Source organism: Andrographis paniculata, unplaced genomic scaffold, assembly GCF_009805555.1.
Source record: "Andrographis paniculata isolate CXL003 unplaced genomic scaffold, ASM980555v1 Contig75END, whole genome shotgun sequence".
NCBI classification, from domain to species: Eukaryota; Viridiplantae; Streptophyta; class Magnoliopsida; order Lamiales; family Acanthaceae; genus Andrographis; species Andrographis paniculata.
In genome coordinates, this window is record NW_026137612.1 from 2369154 (window position 1) to 2393432 (window position 24279).

The 24279-nt window shown below is 34.5% G+C and overlaps 1 protein-coding gene across 8 annotated transcripts in view; it reads left to right on the top strand.

The window, feature by feature from the left end:
- LOC127266233 (protein SHOOT GRAVITROPISM 6) overlaps window positions 1–24279 on the top strand; it is a 42059-nt gene that overhangs the window by 4522 nt on the left and 13258 nt on the right. For 7 of the 8 annotated variants that reach the window (XM_051296408.1, XM_051296411.1, XM_051296409.1 and 4 more), the window contains exons 12-41: window positions 630–719; window positions 1423–1500; window positions 1694–1761; window positions 1841–1940; window positions 2032–2208; window positions 2663–2752; window positions 2881–2946; window positions 3117–3215; window positions 3294–3368; window positions 4592–4651; window positions 4998–5087; window positions 5628–5749; window positions 5973–6102; window positions 6222–6301; window positions 6599–6734; window positions 11370–11451; window positions 12025–12170; window positions 12493–12573; window positions 12644–12744; window positions 18278–18510; window positions 18615–18724; window positions 18866–18994; window positions 19076–19150; window positions 19233–19366; window positions 19443–19515; window positions 19678–19809; window positions 20107–20288; window positions 20363–20485; window positions 20581–20641; window positions 20720–20815. In XM_051296408.1, the coding sequence (XP_051152365.1) occupies window positions 630–719; window positions 1423–1500; window positions 1694–1761; window positions 1841–1940; window positions 2032–2208; window positions 2663–2752; window positions 2881–2946; window positions 3117–3215; window positions 3294–3368; window positions 4592–4651; window positions 4998–5087; window positions 5628–5749; window positions 5973–6102; window positions 6222–6301; window positions 6599–6734; window positions 11370–11451; window positions 12025–12170; window positions 12493–12573; window positions 12644–12744; window positions 18278–18510; window positions 18615–18724; window positions 18866–18994; window positions 19076–19150; window positions 19233–19366; window positions 19443–19515; window positions 19678–19809; window positions 20107–20288; window positions 20363–20485; window positions 20581–20641; window positions 20720–20815 (3219 nt within the window). The remainder of the gene's footprint in view (window positions 1–629; window positions 720–1422; window positions 1501–1693; window positions 1762–1840; window positions 1941–2031; window positions 2209–2662; window positions 2753–2880; window positions 2947–3116; window positions 3216–3293; window positions 3369–4591; window positions 4652–4997; window positions 5088–5627; window positions 5750–5972; window positions 6103–6221; window positions 6302–6598; window positions 6735–11369; window positions 11452–12024; window positions 12171–12492; window positions 12574–12643; window positions 12745–18277; window positions 18511–18614; window positions 18725–18865; window positions 18995–19075; window positions 19151–19232; window positions 19367–19442; window positions 19516–19677; window positions 19810–20106; window positions 20289–20362; window positions 20486–20580; window positions 20642–20719; window positions 20816–24279) is intronic. The other variant, XM_051296405.1, reaches the window with a different exon arrangement.

Here is a 24279-nt window from a genome sequence, read left to right on the forward strand (position 1 = left end):
TCTGATATGTTGTCTGTTGAGCTCTCTAAATGTGGCTGTTTCTTTTTGATGTTATTGTCGCTTAGCTACCGGCTAAATATGATGTATAATTTCTTAAATGTAATTATTGCTCTGATTGAATGAGGTACACTTTAATCTTTTTTTAACAATATAGTTTTTTAATTCTCCTCCTTACAATGCACAGAAGTAAAATCTTGGAAGCATTCTGTTGAAATTTGAAAGGAAGAGGTTTGCGCAAATTAATTATACTAATTCCTTGATTGATGATATAAAATTGCTTTGGACAAACTAAAATGTGTAAAAAAATGGTGTACCTAATTATGTTTAATAGTAGGCTTAGAGATTTTGTTCCTTCTTAGTGGTTAATGTATGGGCTTATCCAGAAGCAACACACTTCACTCTTATCAATTTATAATTTCGACCCTTATGATGGTTTTACCATGGTTAGCACTATAAGTTTCTGCACTTGGCAAAAGAATGTTACACCTGCGTGCCTCAGTGTTGTACATAGTTTTGCGAAAGAGTAACATATTCCTCGGAGAGTTTTCTGTTATTGCTTGATTTATCAAATCAAATTACATCCATTTATTTCCTTCTAGATGTCATGGATGTACATTCAAACTTTTCAGGATCTTACTGTCATATTATCAACACTTCTTCCCGTGGTTTGCATCAATAATGACAGCAAGCAGCATTCAGATTTTTCAGTTGGGCTGAAGGTAGAGTTGTGTGGTTGTGGTGAATCTGTATTTTTTGATGTTTATGAGTTTCAAAATAAAGAATTGCAGGGTACAGTTATCCTTAATTATCTCTGTGAATTGTCTCCCTACAATCCCATGATTTAGCATTCTCATGTTGATAATTCTTTTCTTTTGGGCAATTTTCCTCATGCTATTAATTGTAATATTTATTCCTATTTCCTCTTACCTTCTGATGGTTAAATGTTCTGTTTTACGCTTCCATATTTACATGTTTCTCTTACCTACAGAACATGATGTACTTTTATTTCCCCTGTCTGCTCTACAGAACTTGATGTACTTACACTTCTTGCCTATCCTCGTCTGTTAAGAGTCTATCTCCTCCTTTATGCTCTTTGTTTTCATCATGATATATAATCTCTTTTCAACAAAAAAAAAAAAAAAATAATAATAAAATAAAATAAAATAAAAAAGAAGAAAAAAGGAAAAAAAAAATTCAATTATGTTTTTAATACTTATTATACATTGGATGATCTATATATTGTGAAGAACTTTGCTTGGAGTTTGATGAGATGCCTTTCTAGAGTTATATTTTCCTTGTTTGGTATAGCACTGGTATCTCTCTCTCTCTCACCATTCTCTTTTTTGTACTTGGTTTTCTATTTGACATCTAATTCTGGGAACTTTTTCTTCGATAGCTGATCTCATCATCTTGTTGCTGCAGACCTATAATAAAGTTCAACATTGTTTTCTCACGGTTGGCCAGGTTTACCCAGACGATTTGTTCACTTTCCTTCTCTATGTGTGTATTATTTCCATCAAGTTATTTTTACATGAGCTCTATTAATTATGAACTATCTCAAAGAGGTTAAGATCTCCAAAAGTGTGATCCTTGACAAAAAGTAAACCTGAACATGATTTGAGAAGGAATAGAAACTGTGAAAGAGATAGTTCAAAGTATAGTTGTCTCACAATGTTATCTGTTGGTGTTCCAGAAATGCAAGTTGAAGGAAGAACCTCTAACTTTTGGTGCACTTTCAGTGCTAAAGCATCTTTTGCCTAGGTTGGTTTTGCCATATTTTTCATTTGTTAGAATGCCCCACCTTTTCTTTTAATACGCTTTTCATTATTTTCATTTGAAGATTGTCTGAAGCTTGGCATACTAAAAGGCCTCTTCTAGTGGAAGCAGTGAAAAATTTGTTAGATGAGAGTAATTTGGCTGTTTGCAAAGCACTTGCTGAGGTAGTGTCTCCATGAAAATTCTCATGTTTGAGTCTAAATTTTAGTTGCTTTATAGTTTTTTATGCTTTCATTGTTGTTTCTCTGGTTGTAGTTAATTGTCGTCATGGCTTCGCACTGTTACTTGGTTGGTTCAGCAGGAGAGTTATTTGTGGAATATTTGGTACGCCACAGTGCAATGCCATATGTGGACAAGGAAGATAATGAAAATCCTAAGGAATCTATTAGGTTGACTGGCTCCTACTATCCATTCCTACACAAGAAACCAGAGGTTTGACTTTCCTCTGAATATTTAAGATATGTTTTTTCCTGAATATTTAAAAGTTTCCTTGACCTGTATTGTTGCTTCAATTATAAATGTTCTCTTTTTATATATTATTATTATTATTTTTTTCTCAAAGACCAATGCTCTCACATGTATATCGCTCCATCTACATAAATGCGAATATGTTTGTAATTAGAAACTCATTTGTATTATGTGATTTGTATTTTTAGACCTTATGACATTGATAATTTCTCCAATGTGTAAGTTTATATATTTTTTTAATCAAATAAGTCAAATGTTCTTTCCATTGAGCTGCTTCATTGTACATGTATGACCTTATGAAATTGATAATTTCTCCAATGTAAATTAATAATTCTTTTGATTAGATGAGTTTGATGGTCTTTCCATTGAGCTGATTTAGTTTACATGTTATGTTTTATGTACTTGGTATCATTTGCAGTTAAAGGTTGGAGGAATATGCCCAGCAGATTTATGTGAAATATATGATAAAGGTCTTCTTCTGATAACAGTTACCATTCCTGAAATGGAGGTAGAGCTGGTTGTCTATTTCTCTTGTTCAGTGTCCAACTATATTTAGTGCCATTATTGAGATGGAGGTAGCGCTCGTTGCCTATAAATGTATATTTTTTAATATATATATTTTTATTTGATTCCCAGCATGTGCTTTGGCCATTTTTGTTGAAAATGATCATACCGAGAATTTACACTGGAGCAGTTGCCACGGTACGATCTATTTGGTGTATTTTCTGTGAATTGCAGTTTTACCTTTTGATCCCTTGATTCTGCTAAGAAATTTTCTGTTACTTGTGGCTGTGATCCTCTGTTTATCAGCAATAATTTTGGAGTTAGTAAACAGAATTTATCTCTCAGTGATCTAAAATCTTCTTCCACAGGTTTGCAGATGCATCTCAGAATTATGCAGGCATAGACATACTCAAAGTGATACTATTCTTTCTGATTGTAAATCCCGTGAAGATATTCCTAGTCCTGAGGTTAGGATGAGTGTACTTCTGTGTTGTGCTCTTTGATTAAACACATAACATTAAGTTTTTTCTATTAATAAATTTTAGGATCTTTTTGCGCGTCTTGTGGTGCTTCTTCACAATCCACTTGCAAGGGAGCAGCTGGTGACTCAGATTTTAACTGTGAGTTTGCTTACTCCAAATCCTAAAATATGAAGCCTATATGCTCTTATTTAAATTTCCTTTTCCACAGATTGGTAAACACAATTTGAGAACTTGATTATATAGTATTACTAATTCTATAACATAAGCATTTACATAGTCATTGATTCATACATCATTGTATAGTAAGCTCCGTGTCGGATGGTGTTTTTACTATGATGCTTGGGATATATAATGCTGATTGTTACATTTTGAGAGAATTTCTGAGATGTTTATTAATAATGAAATTAGGGCCTTATACAAAAGATATAAACTCAAATAATAATCTAATCTAATAGATATTGCCTAAATAATAACAATCTAATCTAATGGATATGTTTAAATAATAGCTATTAAATCTAAACATATCAACCAAAATATCTATCTATAACATATAACATCCCGTCTCAAACTCAGTTGGTGTTTTAGTAGCCAACTCGAGTTTGGCAGAAGAGACTAGAAGTCGAGTTTGAATATGGATGGACTTCATAATTGGGAATTAGTTTTTAGAGCATTCAAATCGATTTTTTGTCGTGGTGGCGGCCAGAGTCCGCGGCAACAAAATTGTGGACCATTTTGACTGGTGTTGACCAAATGTTGACCGACGCAAGTAACTCATATGTGTTGTTTTTATGATGATATTTGGTGGCAAACATCGTCTCAAAATTAGGAATACAGTGGTTGTGGTGGTGGTATAAGTCAGATGCATTGAAAATGTGACAAATAGATGAGATTAGAATTAGATATATATTTTCAAAGTGGTAGTGGATCTCATATTCGAAAGGTAGTCCTTTGGGTACATTCCAAGTTACAGGGATGTACTCGGAGAAAATGTGGTTTTGATACCATGCTACATTTCAAAGAATTTTTTTGAGATATATTAATAATGAAATTAAGATCTATTTATTATAGATCTTATATAAAAGAGAGACTCAAATAATAACCTAATCTAGTAGATATGCCTAAATAATAACAACCTAATCTAATAGATATACTTAAATTATAACTATCAAATCTGAATATATCAACCAAAATATCTATCTACAATATATCTTAACACAGATGATTTCATAACTAATGTTTTATCCCTGTTGTTAAAATTGCTTCTTTTGGGAGCTTGTATAATTAAATCCTACTTTGTTATGCAAGCCCTTCCTGACTAAATAAAGTTCATTTATTCATAATTTGAATTTGGTCTTTTGCAGGTCCTACAACACTTGGCATCCCTATTTCCCAAAAATATCATCTTATATTGGCAAGACGAGGTATATAAAAATTCAAATCAAGAGCTTGGCATCAGTTTTCACAACAATTTGCCAACTATAGTTTTCCTGGAACATCCTTGCCTTTTGGATTTTAGGGATGATAAATATGCAGTAGCTAGGTCTGTGTGCTAATTATATTTTTAATTCAGCCACTTCTATAATGTTTAAAGTGTCTTGTCTCTGAAGTTTGCATATGCCTATGGCTTGAAGGATGCAATTTTGTTGTGAATACTGGTCTATAGTCTTGTTATGTCTTATTCTATTTTTGCAATAACAGTACCTTGAATGTGTGTGGTGTAAACAAATTACAATGTTCTAACTGTTTTGTCTGTTTTGTAAGCTCTAGATTCCCAAAATGAAAGTGTATGTGAGTGATCCAGAAGACCTGAAGCAAGATCCTTTATTCCAAGAGACTTGGGATAACATGATTATCAATGTGAGATCTGGTTTCTCTATTAATGATATTTTTGTAAAATGATGTATTTTACTTTTCATTCAATATATAGGTGTGGAGCATATTTAGAACTATCTATGTATTACCACCTCAGATATATATGTATATTTAATATTTATTTATTTGATCTTATGAATAATGCTAAACTCTCTAAATATACTTGGACTTTAAATTTTTTTATGATGAAGTGATTTGGTGTGTTCACTTTGTGTTTTTTGATGAATGTGCTTTTATGTTAGGTACGTGGAATCGTATCGGTAATATAAAAATAATATATATTGTGTTAATATGTATATTGTATTTTCTAATAATATTTACAGGAAGTCTGGCCACCTAAAAATAGGTTGGGTGAACAAACCCTAAGTTTCTTTAGTTTGTACTATCTGTTTTATCCATGTTCTTTCTTTGCTGAAAAGACATGCTGATTGAATGCGGGAGTAGCCTGAATAGATATCAAGATCAACTTGGTAGACAACTTATGCATGCGTGTTGCTAATATACTATTTTGTTTCTGTCCAAAAGTTCCTTTCAGAATCGTTGGATGTGATTCAGGATGTTGACTGGGTGATTTCCTTGGGAAATTCTTTTGCTAAACAATATGAGCTCTATTCATCTGATGATGAGCACTCAGCACTTCTTCACAGGTTCTATGGATTATGTAATACAATTATCATTTCAAGATTTGATTAGGTTCATGCTTTTATGAATCTGCATTTGGTGTGAATGATCTCTCTCTCTCTCTCTCTCTCTCTATATATATATATATATATATGTATATACACATATATATTCCTTGTTTTTTGATTTTGTTAATTAAGAAATGTTTTTGATGTCATCAGCCCATATTTTTGTTCTTTCCTTGTACAGGTGCCTTGGCATTTTGCTACAAAAAGTACATGATAGAACGTATGTTCGTGCTAAGATTGATTTGATGTACTTTCAAGCTAACATAGCTTTGCCAGTCAATAGGCTAGGTTTGGCGAAGGCCATGGGATTGGTAATCATTCTTCACATAGAATGCAGTTTGTTGAGCTAGGAAACTTAATTTCATGTAGATTTTTACTAAGAAATGTTGTTTAAGTGTTTATTCTCACGGCTTGCTGTTTCAATATCTAGGTTGCTGCATCCCACTTGGACACTGTGCTGGATAAGCTGAAAGGAATTCTTGACAATGTTGGTGAAAACATCTTCCAGAGGTGAATATTCTGGTCTTGTACAGTTCTCTATATTTTGTAGAGGGGACACAATAAATTGCTATAATTGGTTTCTTAAGTATTTCTTTGGTGGCTATTGATCATTGCTATGCTGTACTCATAAGGTGGTACAACATGTGATTGATTATTACCTGAAATTAATTTTGTCTCCAGTGTTTTTGAATTCATCTGTTGGGCTATCTTGAAATATTCTTAGTAGCACGCAACATCAATTGGAATGCATTATACTACTATGTGCAATACCTCATTAAGTCTATATGCATATTTGCTTGTGTGCAGGATTTTGGCATTCTTTTCTGATAGAGCTAAGATGGAAGAGTCAGATGATATTCATGCTGCTTTGGCTCTTATGTATGGCTATGCCGCAAAGTATGCTCCATCAACAGTTATTGAGTCCAGAATAAATGCACTTGTGGTATGGTAGAATCATCTGCTCTTTCTCTCCCTCTTCTCTAAAAAAATGTGACTACGAAGAGTCATTTTTGAAAATCACATTTATGTATGTGAGCATGTGCATTTAATTTCATACTACGAGATTCTTCAGAATAAATATATTATATAAGAAATATGGACAGTTTTTCTTTCTACTGCCAAGGGCTTGAAACTTTCACAGCACATGAAATTTAATAAAAGTAAATAGTCTAACTATATTAGCTGAACCAAATATATATATGTATATATTAGAAGAGTCTTAATGTTAAATCATGTGCGTGATTGGCATGGGCATGTTTACCATGCGTAACCATATTGAGTGCCAACGGACTGCTAGTTTCTTGTGAATTCGTGAATATGGAAGGGGTTGTGTTCTTCGGTATGATTTTTTGTTATGCTTCTTTGTTAAGTAACTAAGTCCATCGGTCTAACTTAAGGATGTCAGTAGGTACTTGGCAGCCCGAGACCCGACCTGTATATTGGTACATAGACTTGACAATACTTGAACCTGAGTGGACCAAAGCTAGACTTGAGTGGATGATATAAATGAAATAAGGATAAGCAAAATCAAACAATATCAATCGTTTGCCCAAAAATCATCAAACGGTACCAACCGTTTGCTCAAAGCCTGACGGCTACTTTATTTTCAAAATTCCAGAATGATAGTCAACCCTAATTACTTCTTAAATATTACTCATTCCGTCCTACATACCCAAGCCCAACAATATTTTTCATGTTGGTTTGTCCTACATACCATGCAATATTTTTAAAATAGGAAATAATTAATTACACTTTATTTCATCACATCACTCAAATAAAAAAAAATAAATACATTTTTTTCTCTCATTACATTATCTAATTCCCAATATATTAGTACTTAATAGTACCCACTTAAATTATCGTGCCGGAAACCAAATATTTCACCGTATGTAGGACGGAGGGAGTATTACCTAAACTCTACTTACTAAAGATAAAAAAAGTCCATCCAAAAACTAAAGGGCAAGCCTAACTCAAAATATAATATATTATAGAAAAACAAGTAAATAAAATCTAAACTCCCAAACAGCAGGCTTAAGCCCATCCCCGTCGCCAATACACAAGTATCGGCCAAGACTCCGTTTTCTCTTTAATCTTAACTTCATACCCTTTTCAATTTTGCTTTAGATCAATTTCATCCCTCTTCAAATCGATCATCCCCAAGGTTGAAGTATGAGAACTGAAGTAAGCTTTGATGTTCCTTTTGTTTTCCTCCCTCATGGGCTCGATCCAACATCTTTTGGGTTAGGGTTTGGTCACCCGTTAGAACTACTTAGCCGCCCTTCCACTCAAAGGACATAGTAAAAACTTCCCAATTTGTTTGAACATTGCCCAATGTGGCTTACCTAGTTACACGAAAATAATATCAACACCCTCGAAGGGAAATACAAAACAATTGGTTGTTACCTCACAACCTTGTAATGAGACTGTAACATTCCGGCATAATCCTTTGGGTTCCTATCTTCATCTATCCCTAACCTAACTACAAATTTTTTCTATACGATCGGATGGTAATCGTATAGTGAGTACTAAGAACGAAGATATAAGGTTGTGACTAGGGCCATTATCAATTAATATTATTGCCTTCTTTCTTCGCACAACTCCATGCAATCACATAGTCCGTTGGCTCGGAAAGCCCTCTACAAAGAAAAATGCGAAGGTCCCCTATTCTGCTTGCTCTCCTATTCAATCTTCATTAAGTACATAATATTCGAACTGTCGAAGATCTAAGACCTCTTTGTCTTCTTCATCTATCACGACTCGCAATTGTTTGAGAGCGCGTTCATGTTTTGGGGTGTATGGTTTCTTGCAGCAAAACATAGTTCATTGGCTCGCAATTCAACAAATTCTTGGGGTAAGAAACGGGTAAATCGATTCCGGACAGTTGACTCACTAGTTGCCTCCAATTGAGCCAGAGAAGGATGACCGGAAGGTTCGCTAATAGATCCTTTGTGGTTGGCCCCTATTCTTGAAACCTTAATCATGTTGCTTGGTAGGGACATAGAGCTCGCGTGCGGTGTCGGGCTTCTCAAATTTTGATATGAGTGTCTGTCAATTTGCACTTGAAGATTATCCTCAATGTTTTTGGACAACTCCAAGGCCAGCTGTCTCAATGTCTCTGGCCGAAGAAGTCAGAGGGAACTTCGAATCGAGTCCTTTAGACTTTTCACAAAGTAGCCCAGATGGTGCGTATTTGTCAAATCTGAAAGTTGGCTAGCCAATTGAACAAATAAAGTTACATATTCATCCACCGATCCTTGTTTAATGTCTGCCAATCGTTAAAAATGACTGCCCTTGAAATGCATATTAAATTTGGCTACCAGCACTTGCAAAAATTCTTACCTATGTCAGCTCCGGTTTGTAAGAGAGTTACCAAGTTGACCAGTACAATGCAATTTATTCCATGGCCACCACAGCCGATGGCACTTCATCTCTGAATTAGTTTTATGAATCTCAAACTCTTGATTGGTGCGGGCAACCATTCTATCGGATCTGAAAAATTAAATGATAGAAGTTGCACAAGGCCTCTTGGCAATTGGAAGTCAATCACCGGCTGCAGTGGCACAGCCTCCGGGGATGGCAGTGTTAGTTGCAGTGGCGCGGCTGTCAGTTGCTGCGATTCCGAGGGTATTAGAATCACCTTTGAGAATTCAGTAAGAGTCGCCATAATCTCGGCTGCTAGGATGTTAGTCGCCTTCATGTTATTCTTCATCTCGGCTTGATCAACCTCCAGTTTGTTCATTCACTCTCCTGTTGATCTTGTTGTTACATTGACACAAGGATCGGGATCTGGGATGTTACCGATTGATAAAAACAAAATAAAAGATAAGAAAAATCAAACGTAATCAGTAATTTGTTCAAGAATAATCAAACAATACCAACCATTTGTCCAAAACCTTACGACTGCTCTATTTTCAAAATTCCAGAATGATAGTCCTAAATCCTAGTTACTACTTGAATAATATTAGCTAAACCCTACTAATTAAAGATAAAATAATTCCACCCAATAACTAAAGGGCAAACTCAACTCAAAATATAATATATTAATAGATAGGAAAGTAAATAAAATCTAAACCGTAAACAAAAGACCTAAAACCCATCATCGTTGTCAATACACAAGTATCGGCCGAGATTCCGTTTTCTTTTAATCTTAACCTCATAGACTATTCAATTTTGCTTTCTATCAGTGGACCTGACCAAACCCAAATATTAAAAAATTGGCAATTCAATTTTAAACGTATACCTTACCAGACCCGACCCAAACACAATGTTCTTTTTATGATTAATATATATATATTTAAAATTAAAAATGTAAGGAAGAATTATCGAAACAATATTAAAAATTTGAAAATATAGGCGACATTAAAATGTAAAAACTAATGATAAAATGATATACTTCTGTAATAGAATGAGATAACATTATATATTGTATGTATATGAAAATAATAACATATTCAGGTCGGGTTCGGGTAGGGTTTGACACCCAACCCGGACCCAATTATTTTTACATTTTATCAGACCTTTTCCTAGCTCGATACCTGAATCATAAGACCCTACCCTGATTAAATGAGTTGAGGCTCGGTCGCGTATCAGGTCTATCTTGACCCATTGCCATCACGAAAAAGGAATTTTACAGATAGTACATAGGCAAAAATGTAATAGATACCCAGGCTACTAACAGAAGAGGATCACAAGCATACTGGTAAAACATCTGGTAAAACATTTCATAACTTGTTTCTAACCAGGCTACAGGAAGATTTAAGGGTGTGACTAGATATGTTTTGGAAGTATTTTGAAGTCTTGGAGAGTATTGAAAATAATAAAAAGTTGAATAAAAAAGTAGGTATATAATGTGATGTAAATAGGTATTGGATATGAAATTTTATATGGAATATAGGATTTTAACCCAATATTTTAATTAAAAAATAGGTGTTAGATATTGATATATCTTAAAGAGAGAAATTTTGAAGAAAAGTGTCAAAACTATAGTTGGAAACATATGTAAAATTTCCATCTCCAATAACCTGGTGAATATCTCTCTGAATAGTGTTGGATGCAAAGTAGTTTTCTTAAATAATAAATTTATTCAAGCATTTTAGATAAATTGCTGTCATTGTGGAATATCTTAATATTTATTGTTGTTTAACTGACTTGAAAGACATGTAATTTCTTTTATCTTTTGTCAGTATTGAGTGGTCTAAATGAAGTAATGAACACATATTTTTGTAAATTTTGATTACATTTAACATGTTGATACGTTAATGATTTTGATTCCAATATGAAACAGATAATGGAGATAAATTATGCATTAGGAGTGTGTGACCCTGTATTTATTTACACGTATTTGTTAATAGCTTAAGTGAAGTGGTGCATGGACCATTCTTTTAAGAATGATTTGTTGGAATAAAAATATCCGTATGTAGTAGTGAACTGATGATGCTTGTTCTTCTACTTCTAGAAAAATATTGTTTATAGTTCTAAAAGAAGCATTTGGGAATCCCTCCCACTCCTGGCTTCATTGTTGATATCCTTTTTTTTTTTGGTTGAAAAAATGTTATATGCTTTTTACATTGCTTGACAGGGTACTAATATGCTTTCCCGACTTCTTAATGTACGCCATCCAACAGCGAAGCAGGCAGTTATCACTGCTATTGACTTACTTGGTTAGTAGATATGGTCACATAAATGTTTATTGTTAGCAGGCTTTGTTTTTAGCTTTTTGTGTTTTAGGAAATTACTGTTACAGTTATTGTTTTTTCCAAGTAATTTGTCTTTTAGCATATTCAATATGGATCTTATGTTCCACCAGGCTGATAAATACGTTTTTCCTTTGGTCAAATTTCTACATACTAGTTCAACATAAGTTATTCTTCTAGATAGATATATTTTCTATGTTTTGAAGTGCATGCATCTTGTTAGTTTAGTATAGCAATGAAATAATATTACTAGAGATCAGTGTCTTCTCAAGGAGAATGTTTTTCTTCTGGATATAAATATGATTTTTAGACTGTCAAGAGGCACCGTAAATATTAACCCAAATCATGAAGATGCAGCTGTTGGTAAAGCACATTATTTTAGTTGTGTGGGCATGCTTTATATTTCATAATGCTGAAGTAATTCATACTACGAATGACAACAAATCTTCTGCTCTATAGTTTGATAGGAAATGATTATCCCAGAGGCTCTCACATTTAGTTGATCTACAAGGTATGAAATGAATAATTTTGCCAATGCAGGTCAGGCTGTCATTGGTGCTTCTAAAAGTGGCACATCATTTCCTTTGCAGAGGAGGGATATGCTTCTTGATTACATATTGACATTAATGGGTCGAGATGATGAGGATGGATTTTCCAATTCAAATCTAGAGCTCCTGCACACGCAGGTTTGTTCTGATATTGCATTAATCTGGTGGATATCAATGAATGAGCAGCCATTTTTGACTTTCTTATGCACTAGTATGTACTGTTTGTACTTCATCCACATCTATTGAAAAATACATGTTTGTATTTTATCCTATGTTTGTGTTAGAAAAACTTTTTACCTAGAAATTTATGACACTTATATGCTTTGAACTCTTTAATAGCTCATGACGTCTCTAGGATGTATGTTATCTTTGGTTATTACCTTCTTTTGCTTGCATTTCCTTTCTGTTTCCCTTGATTTTTTTTTTATTTTTTTATTTTTTATTTTTCTGTAATTTTCAGTGCCTTGCCTTGAGTGCTTGCACTACTTTGGTTTCTGTGGAGCCAAAATTAACAATGGAAACGAGGAACCATGTTTTGAAGGTGCAAGTCTATTTAGGTACTGCTTTTTAAATCAAATTTCCTCTTCACTAAAGAATCACATTTCTTACAGGCAACACTCGGATTTTTTGGTTTACCAAATGATCCTCCAGATGTAATCGGTGGCCTTATAAACAACCTTATTACCCTTCTTTGTGCAATCCTTGTTACAAGGTATTCTTCTCATTCTTTTAGTGGTTAAGCATGTGCTTATTTATTTTAAGGAACATTAAAGACTTTTCATGCTTTCATGCCTGTTATATTTTGCGAGAATTTTATGACATATATATTAATAATAAATAAAGTTAGATACTAACAACCTAATCGAGTAGATATATCTGAATAATAACGTAATCTAATATATATAATTACATAATAATTACCAAATTTAAATAATATCAACCAAAATATTTATCTAAAATATATTTTAACACTCCGCCTCAAACTCAAGTGTAGAAGCTAACTCGAGTTTGACAAAAGAAATACGAGGTATAGTTTGAATATGGACAGACTTCATAATTGGGCATTAATATATAAACCATTCAAATCAGTTCTCTGTCATGGCGGCGGCGCTAAACCGTAAGAAATTAGAATTTTGACCAAATTAAGGTTTCTAGTAGCGTTAATTCTGTCACTGGAATGCCCCGGCGATCCTCTATCACAACAACGGTAACCCTAATAAACTAAAGGTTTGGTTAGGTTAGGATTTTTAATGGACAGGATCCTTTGTTGTGGTGGCGACGGACCTTTGTTGTGGCGGCGTCAAATTTAGATTTTTTATGATGGCTATCCTCTATCTCGGCGGCACTGACGATTCTCTGTCGTTGTGACGGCGCAAAACTGTAAGAAATTAAATCCTAATAGCCAGAACTCCGGAAATAAAATTGAACACCAAACCAAACACATGATCAAAAAACCGGAAGCAACTTACAAATAATTGAAAATATCCAATATATAGTCGCCATAAAATTCTAGCAATTGGATACGGGACGCACTTGCATATGGAGCCAAAGTCATTGTTGACCAAACGTTGACCGACACAAGTACAACAAAATTGTTGATTGGCGTTGACAAATGCTGACCGATGCAGTTAACTTACACGTGGGTTTTTTACGATGATATTTTGTGGCAAGTGTTATCACAGAATTAAGAGTACGATGACGGTGGTTTTATAGGTCAAATGCATTTGAAAAGTGACAAATAGGTGGGATTAGAATGGATATGTATTTTTGAAATGGTAGTGGATCTCAAATTCGAAAGGCAGTTCTCCCCGTATATTCCAAGTTATGAGGATGCACCCGGAGAAAATATGGCTTTGATACCATGCTACATTTTGGTAAAATTTTATGAAATATTAATAATAAAACTAGGGTCTAGTTATTGAACATCTATTTTTATTTTTTATATTATAACAAAAATTAATTTTACATTCAAAACATCACATCAATACTTATTTAAATCACATTATACAACTATTCCAATTCAAATTTTTTACTATTCAAATCTCAATTCAAAATCTAAACTCCCAAACAAACATACCCCTAAATAATAAAAGTCTAATCTAATAGATATAATTAAATAATAACTAAAGGTGTATTTGTTTAGGGGATTGGATTTTAAATCCACTATTCATCCAATTTTTTCCCTAAAAAAATATCAAAGCAAACACCTATTTATCATTTTTTAGATTATACTAAAAATCAATTTTACATTCAAAACATTACATCAACATCTATTTATATCACATCATATAACTATTCAAATTCAAAATTTTTACTATTCAAATCCCAACTCAAAATCCAAACCCCCAAACAAACACACCCTAAACAAATCTAAATACTATCAACTAAAATATCTATCTAATATATATTTCAATGATGCTGTTGGTATCCCAAAAATGACCTGATAAAATGGCAGCTTATGCAATAGTTAAGCGGATCAACTCAGCGACCATTTACTTGGGAAATCACAAAAAGTATTCATTTGTTAGTTGATTTGCTTTGTTAGTTATTAGTAGCTTTAATTAGCAAAATTTAGTGTTAGATCGGTGTGCTGAATCAGTTCATTACTCTAGTGCTTTGTGTATATTCATTTCGATGGATCTCTATATATACGCAAGTAATTTAATCTCAATGCACAATTCATTTTTCTCTTTTACCATCGTACAAGATGTGACAACCTGACCCCCAAGCCACGCAAAGTCGGGTGTGTCGGGATTGTAGACTGGCTCTACAGGTCAACGCGAGTCATTCCAACGTGCTTTTGTTCTCCCTCACGCGCACTCTGAGAGACTTTCCAGGGGTCACCAATTCTTAAATTACTCTAGAGTAAACACACTTTTTAACTCCAGAGTTCTTTCAGTAGGGCTTCCGAAAAGGAATGTGCACACTGGTAAGATGAGTAGTCTATTCAATCTATTTAACCTATATTCAACCTCGGATGGCGTAGTACCAGCTCATCCACATAAGTTGACCTAGCACCGGCCCAACTCCGGAGGTATTACACGAGAGCAAAGAACATCTCATGGTGTGTTTGTGCGGGGGATTTTCCCCAAATTTTACTATTCATTCAATTTTTTTTCCCCCAAAAAAATCAAATCAAACATCTATTTTTCATTTTATATATTATACTAAAAATCAATTTTACATTCAAAACATCAAATCAACACCTATTTATATCACATCAACAACTATTCACATTTAAAATTTTTACTATTCAAATTCCAATCCAAAATCCAAAACCCCAAACAAACACTATCAGTTTCTCCGGGGGAGCGTCCGATCTAAAGTGGTTTTACAGAAATCTATGAAGAAGCTGAAGAAGAAGGTGAAGAAGATCTTAGAATAGTCTAATCTAAAAAAGTTGCTCAATACTTATTTCCATTCAATTCAGGTTGGGGCATAGCGGCGACCTCGCCCTACCTTTTTAGTAGATTCTCTTACTTGAAGAACTCAACCGGAGGTCAAAACTTTGGTCCGACAGAAAAACAAAAGGTGTAATTGCAGTCCTTCAATTCCTATGCGGATTGTCCCCAAGGTGGACTTACCAAATCAACCTTCTTAGTCTGAACCAAATTCCTCTAAGGGTGTGTTCGTTTGTAGGATTTTGTCAAAATCCTATTTTCATCCAAAATTTTCCTCCAAAAAAATCAAATCAAACACCTATTTTTCATTTTTTATATTATACTAAAAATCAATTTTACATTCAAAACATCACATCAACACCTATTCATATCACATTATACAACTATTCAAATTCAAAATTTTTACTATTCAAATCCCAATCCAAAATCCAAACCCCCAAACAAACACACCCTAAATCTAGCTCAAAAAATATACTGAATTCAGAGTTGTGCTCCTTTCTTCCATTGACAAGTTCTGTGCTGTTCACCACTTTATATCATTTTCTCTAATTAATCCTTCCTATCCCAATCTAGGAGTTGATCTTATCCTTTACTCTAGGGATATCCGGCGACCATGCCAATGCTGGTGGTATTGCCGGAATACATCTCTCGCATCAGCGGGTAACTCTCACTCGCCAACAGGCTCCATCCAATCTTGATCGAAATTGGTGGTTCAGGTTAATTTTGCCATCTAAATTCAATTCTAGGGTGGTTTTGTTCTAGTTTCATTCACTGCAACCTCAAATTCAATTATGAGATTTTCTGTTGTTCTTTGTCCGCACACCATGACTGCTGAGTCCAAGGAGTCCATCAATTCACCCAGTTCATGACTACCAATTTAATTTAAGTCATTGCTGATGGAACTACTAAAGTTCAGCCTCCCTTGCTGACTTCTCCCAAATCGCATAACTTTTTGGAGTTTCAGGCTACCCAACATACATCCTCGATGACATTGATAGCCCGTCATGGTAACCCAATGACTTGTCATATTTCTATATCTTTGGATCAATCATTGATTTTGATTCCAGAGCAACAAATCATGTTTAGGTAATAAAGAATAGTTCACCAGTTCTCCTTACCATTGTCGATGGATCATGTACTTCTAAAACCAAGGAGTTTGTAATTAAATTGTTTCTTTTTTTACTCATCCTTCCATCAATGTTGGTTGTCCAAAAATTTCCTTCAATCTTATATTAGTGAGCAAGTTAACTCGTTAACTGAATTATCTTGTGTCTTTATTTCTTAAACAGAGATTTAAAGACAAAATATTAGTAGAATAGAATATGAGTCAAATGGAATGTATTACTTTCGTTCAATCTCCACTAGCTTATTTTTCCTCCATCTCTTTTGCTAAACAATGTTGTCTTGGTCAGCTGTCACTTAATTACCTTAAGTTGATGTTACCACATTTTAAATTTGTTTCTACCTTGAATTGTGAATCTTGTCAACTTGAAAAACCTTATAAACTTAGTCACACATATATCTAGGGAGCTAATCGAGTCAAGTCCAAATCAGTATTCTAATATTTTATTCTTTTTGTTCATTATTTCTTCCAGATGACCTGGTTATACCTAATGAACGATCGCTTTGAAAAATTCTCTATTTATTGTTCTTTTTGTACTGAAGTTCAAACTCAGTTTGGTTTTATATTCACATATTTCTTAGTGCTAATGCTTGGGAATAATTTAGGCCCTTCTCCAGTTACCTTGATTAGCATGGCAATCAAATACCAATCCTCTTATCCTTATACCCTACCACAAAATACGGCAACTGAACAAAAAATCATTATGTTGGAACAGTTCATGCCATGTTCTATCCACCCTCATATATTCTGTTGAGTTTGTTTTGTTCATCGGCTTTAACCTTATACTGACAAGTTAGATCCTACATTTATTCAAGCCTGTACATGGAAATAGATTGTCATTTTGTACATGAGAAACTACAAGGTCTCTTTCAAGCTCTGTCTAAAGGCCAAATTGCTGATTTATTCATGAAGTCATTGGGAGAATTCCAAGTTAGGTGCATTTGTGACTGGTTTGGAGATTATTATATTTTACTCTATCTTGAGGAAAAGTGTTAGTCAATAGTCATTATTCGTATTAATTAGCAAGATTAGTCTGCTGAAGTAGTGCCTAGAATTAGTGCATTAATCTTGTGATTTGTCTATCCATTTTGATAGATCTGTACATGTGCCCATATCATATAATCTCAATATACAATTCATTTTTCTCTTTAATTTTGTTATGTGATAACCAAAAATCATTTCATTCAAGCACAGTGGCAATTTCCTTGGTTGATTAGTAGATGCGTACTTATCCTTGAAAAAACAAAATGCCCATTCTTGATTCCAAGATTTCTCATATGTAGTCTGCTGAACTGTTCTTGATTACCCTTTTTTATATTGAAAATTCAAATGCCCATCTTTGATTGCAACAGATCTCAATTGTCCATTCAAGTGTTCTCGTTCATTTTATTATATTGGATAGCCCATCATTGATTCCAAGATTTCTCATATGTAATCCGCTGAAGTCTCCCTGATTGCCCTTAATTAAGCTTTAAACTTAGGTGAAATTCATTGCAGTGTATTTTATCTGTATAAGATGTTGGTGTTTTCATGTTTGAAAGTAGATAAGCAATGTGGTATTGCAGCAACATTGTGCTAAAACTGTTACTAATCCGAAAAGAAAGAGAAAAAGAGAAAGAAAAATGAGTGATTAGATGGATGATCAAACTTTGGAGATTCTAGTTGTTATGTACAAGTTAAGCTTATAACAGTGCCCTTTGGTGTGATATATTGTTATTCAGTGGAGAAGATGGAAGAAGTAGAGCAGAACAACTGCTGCATATCTTGAGACAGATAGATCCGTATATTTCTTCCTCTATTGAGTATCAGAGAAACAGAGGTTGTCTTGCTGCTTATGAGTTGATGCAGAAATTTCGTACAGTGTGTGTTAGCGGATTCTGTTCACTTGGATGCCAGGGAAGTTGCAGTCACAACAAACTACTCGACCGTACAAGCAAGTTTTCCAATTTACTATGTTAGTTAGTCTCTCTACCCTTTTCCATTTTGCCTTCCCATCTTGCATTGCTTTAAAATATTCAAATATTTTATTTTATGCTTACACTGTCACTACTACTCCAGCTGCATTTGTATCTCCAAGTCGTGATGCATTATGTTTAGGGGAAAGGGTCATGGTATATCTTCCGCGTTGTGCAGATACAAACCCTGAAGTTAGAAAAACTTCTGCACAGGTCTGTAATTAATATTATTCCTTAATGTGAGGTTCTTTTCTCATTGCATGTTTTGACATGAGCAACATTTATCATATACTTAATATATTTTTTATGATCATTAATATAGTTCTTTGTGCTGACATTGCTTTGTATTTGCAGATTCTTGATTTATTTTTCAGTATCTCTCTTTCATTGCCAAGGGCATCAAACTCTAGTTTTGGACTTGACATTGAATCATCTTATGGTGCTTTGTCTGCTCTTGAGGATGTTATTGCTATTTTAAGAAGTGTAAGTGAGGAAGTCCTTTTTGGTTTTATTAAAAGAACAATACGAAGCCAGGATCGTATTTCAAGTTTTTGTCATTTTTAGGATGCATCACTTGACCCATCAGAAGTGTTCAACAGGATTGTTTCCTCTGTTTGTCTCTTATTATCAAAGAATGAGGTAACAATTCTAGGTATTCACGTCTTATTACCATATTCTATTTTTTGGGGGCAGTTAAACACTTGTTTGTTATTTTACACAGCTTGTGGCTGCCCTGCAACTTTGCTCAACAGCTATTTGTGACAAGATCAAACAGTCTGCTGAAGGTGCAATTCAAGCTGTGGTTGAGTTCATTACTGAGAGAGGAAAAGAACTTAATGAGGCTGATATCTCAAGGTTGGTTGTGGCGATTGAGTTTTATGTAGTAATCTTTCATTTTCATTTACCATGGTCTTTTTGGTAATGAAATCAGGACGACACAGTCTTTGCTTTCTGCTGTCATCCATGTAACTGAGAAGTACATACGTCAGGAAACACTTGCTGCTGTATCCTTGTTATTTTTTGATTCTCTTGGCAGCATCGTTGAGATCTATTGCCCTCAATACAACATGATTATTCTTATTATTTTTTAAAGCATGGAATATATCACATGTTAAATGATTTTTTTTTTTTTTTTTTTATGGGATCAGTTTCTTTAACTACCCAAGATTTCATCTCTCGCTGAGAGTACTAGCGCAAGTATTGTTTTCAATGAAGTGTTGGTGGCTGCAGAGAGAGATATAGCAACAAAAGATATATCTAGATTACGTGGTGGATGGCCTATACAGGATGCTTTCCATGTAATCTTATATATAGGCTATTGCATATCTTATGATGATTCTTACCATTTGTTGGATTTTTTTTCACTGTTTGATATGGTGAAAAATCAACATCAGTGCTTCTGATTTCCATAATCTTGCAAATTGCATTATGTTATATATATATATATATATATTGCAAACATTTATTTTTTCCATATTAACTTTGGCTGCTTTGCTGGCAACATTTTATTCAAACTCTTTTAAACACTTCTCTCATTCTTGCAGTTTATAATATGGTTATGTCATCTAACATATGAAGCTTTCTGAAATTTTTAGGCTTTTTCCCAGCATGCTATTCTTTGCTCTTCATTTCTGGAACACATAATTTCACTGCTGAATCAAACCCCTGCCATTCAAGGTGATTTTGGGAAGGGAGAGTATTCCAAAACTTTTGGGGAAGTTCATGCAGAAGATAATGTTTTGCATGCTGCAGTCATAGCTCTTACTGCCTTTTTCAGGTCTCCCCAATCTGCATTAATTATGTTTCTCATTTGTGCCTGCAATGACCAACAATAAGTTATAAAATCTACAGAGGCGGTGGCAAAGTTGGAAAAAAGGCTGTTGAGCAAAGTTATGGTTCTGTTCTTGCCACTCTTGTAATTCATTTGGGAACATGTCATTTGTTAACTAAGTCTGGCCAGCAGGAACCTCTACGGTATCACACTACCCCTGTTTTTAATATACACGAGCTAAATTGGAAGGGTTTGTGCTTTAACACAATTGTTCTCACCTTCTAAATTTTATTTCTAGTGAGCTGTTGATTGCATTTAATGCTTTCTGTGAATGTGTTGGCGATCTGGAGATGGGAAAGGTACATCAGCCTTTGGTTGACGGTATTTGAATCTTATATTCATAATAAGTTTGATATGTAAGAAGCAAACCTGTACAGATTCTGGCTAGAGACAGAGAAGATAATGAGGAGGAGACATGGATTGGTTTGGTTGGGGATCTGGCTGGATGCATCTCCATAAAAAGGCCGAAAGAAGTAAGCTTCTAGTTTACTCTTGAAGTCCACTCCGTAATATGATTTACACTACTGATATTTCACCGATGCCATTTTAAGCCACCAATAAAGATACCTGTGTAAATGAGCACGAAACCCTTGCATGTGTTTGGTTCATTTAGGGAATTTGTTTTATTTCTCATGGAATTACATGAATCTAGGATTTTAAAAATTCATTTCTATAACATTAATCCAAATAAGAGATGTGGATATCATCCTAACTCCTTGTGTGTGAATGCTACAAATGTAATAATATCAAGAAGGCGATTTCATTGTTTGTACTTTGTAGGTATATAATTTTCGCTAAGATGAAGATTTGGTACAGTAGAGAAATAGGGGAAAAATAAAGTTACATTATTCTAAGAAAAGAAAAGGCAAAATTACATATATATATATATATATATAGCAAATTAAAAAATCTATCCTAACTAACTAATTAAGTCATGGATATGGATATGGATATGGATATGGATATAGATATAGATAAAGATATAGATATGGATATGAATCTAATAAATCTAACACTCCCCCTCAAACTGGAGCGGAGCGTACAAATCATACGATCCAAGCTTATTGCAGATAGATTGGGATCTAGGAACTCTAAGAGCTTTCATAAATATGTCTGCAAATTGATCATCTGAGGGCACATATTTAGTATCTATTTATCCATATAACACTTTCTCTCTAACGAAGTGACAATCTATTTCAATATGCTTTGTTCGTCCATGAAATACAGGATTTGATGAAATGTGTAGTGCTGCTTGGTTATCACACCATAACTGCATCTTCATCTTCATCACATCACAGAAATTGAGTTCACAAAGTAATTGTTTAATCCAGAGAAGCTCACATGTAGCTAAAGCCATAGCACGATATTCAGCTTCAGCACTACAACGCGCAACCATATTTTGTTTCTTACTTTTCTAAGATATCAAATTGCCTCCAATAAACACGCGATAACCAGAGGTAGAACGCCTATCGATTGGAAATCTTGCCCAATCAACATCTGAATATCCAACGATTTCAGAATGACCATGATTTGTATAAAGTAATCCTTTTCCGGGAGACTCTCTAATATACCGCAAAATACGCATAAGTGTCTTTCAATGAGAGTCACATGGAGACTGCATGAATTGACTCACTACACTTACTGCAAATGATATATCTGGTCGGGTGATAATGAGATAATTAAGTTTTCCAACCAGCCTTTTATATCATCCAACATATATCAGTCAATGGCTCCCCTGACCTGGAAGCAAATTTTTTATATTAATCCATAGGGGAATCCACAACCTTACATTCATTTATACATGTTTCTTCCAACATATCAAGAACCTACTTTTTCTCTGAGATAGGATATCACAATTCTTCGATTGGGCAATCTCAATTCTTAAGAAGTACCGTAATGGTCACATTCCCAAGTCTTTGGTCTGGAAATGATTGTGTAAATGCTCTTTTAACTTTGTAATACCATCTATATCATCTCCAGAGAGGACAATATCGTCAACATGAACAAATAAGTAAACACACCGCCCTTCTAAATTATGCTTGAAGAATACGGTATGATTAGACGAACATTGTGTCATACCAAGTTCTTTAATAGCAAGACTGAAACATGCAAACCATGCCCGTGAAGATTGTTTCAAGCCATAGAGTGAACGACGAATGCGGCATACAAGACCAGACTCCCCCTGAGCAACAAAACGAGAAGGTTACTCCATCTCCATATATACTTTTTCTTTAAGCTCACAATGCAAAAAGACATTTTTAATGTCAAGCTTATGAAGGAGCCAACCGCACATTGCTGTCATCGAAAGAAATAGACGTACAAAAGATATTTTGGCACTGGGAGAGAAGGTTTCTGCATAATCCTCTCCATATACTTGAGTAAAGCCCTTTGCAAAAAGTCGAGCTTTAAGTCGATCAATGCCGACCTTCAGGTCCAACTTTGACTGCATAAACCCATTGGCAAGCTACGGGTGTCTTTCTTGGCGGTAACAGAACCAACTCCCATGTATTGTTAGCATGCGAAGCGGACATTTCCTCCATCATTGCCTGACACCACCCTGAATGACCTAAACTCTCTCGCCAAGAGCGAGGAACAGTGACAAAGTCTAAAGCACTCACAACACTGCACATGCAAGGAGATAAATGGTGATAACTAAGAAAATTATAAATAGGATTCAGATTACGAGTGCACTGAGTACCTCGACATGGGACGACAGATGAGTGAGGAATCGCAATCGAGGAAGGTGATGGAACCGGAGATGAGTCATCAATAGGTGCTGGTGATATGGTGAAGTAGGTATGTTCTGACGCTGCCATGTATGACGACTATAGACCTTAAGTGTAGGCTTATGAATGTGGACAAATGGAAAAGGATTCACAAGTATTGAGGAGGAAGATGATGACATCGTAAAGTATGGTATGACTCAAAGAACGTGACATCTGCATTAAAGGTAATATCGATGAGTGAGAGGAGAATAACACTTATATTCTTTTCGAACTCGAGAGCGGTAAAGGATATAGGGACACATTAGGTTGAAGACATGTTATGGGAATCTGATGTCCTAAGATAGCATATGAAAGATGATTGATAAGGAAATATGCTATAAGACTAGCATCAGCCCAAAAATGAAATGGAACATTATAATATATAAGGATGATACGAGCTGAAACATGCTGTAAGAATAGTATTAGCCCAAAAATGAAATTGAACATTATAATGTATGAGGATGATACAAGCTGTTTCCGTTAGATGATGGTTCTTGCGCTCAGCCACTCTATTTTGTTGGGGAGTGGAAGGACAAAATGACTGATGAATAATTCCTTTAGACTAGACAAAATCACTAAATGAGTGAAAAAAATACTCTGTGCCATTATCACTAAATGATAGATGTATAAAATTGTATATGAATTTCAGCACAACTTTTTGAATATAAAGAGTAATTCAAATCGATTTTTTATTAAATAAACCAGTGCATCGAGAAAAATCATTAATAAACGTAACAAAATATTGAAAATCAAGGGTTTAAGTACGACAAGGGCCCCAAATATGAGAGTGAACCAATGCAAATGGCTCAGATACTCGACTATCGACGCGCTTGGGAAAGGAAGTACAAGACTGCTTCCCAAGCTCACATGACTTATATGGTATCGAACATAGTGACAAAAAGTTAGAAAAAAAATGCTTTAATTTAGACAGATTGGGATGACCTAATCGTTGGTGGAACAATTCGGGAGACTTGATAGAGGATATAGCAATGGTAAAGGTATTGCGAGGGGACTCGTTTAGGTAATATAGCCCATGAGACTCACGTCCGGTACCAATCGTCTGCCCCGTGCTGCAATTCCGAATAACAAGAAAATCACTAATTAGTAAAATAGAACAATCTAGATCTCTAGTGAGATGACTAATATATATGAGGTTAAGTGGACTTTCAGGA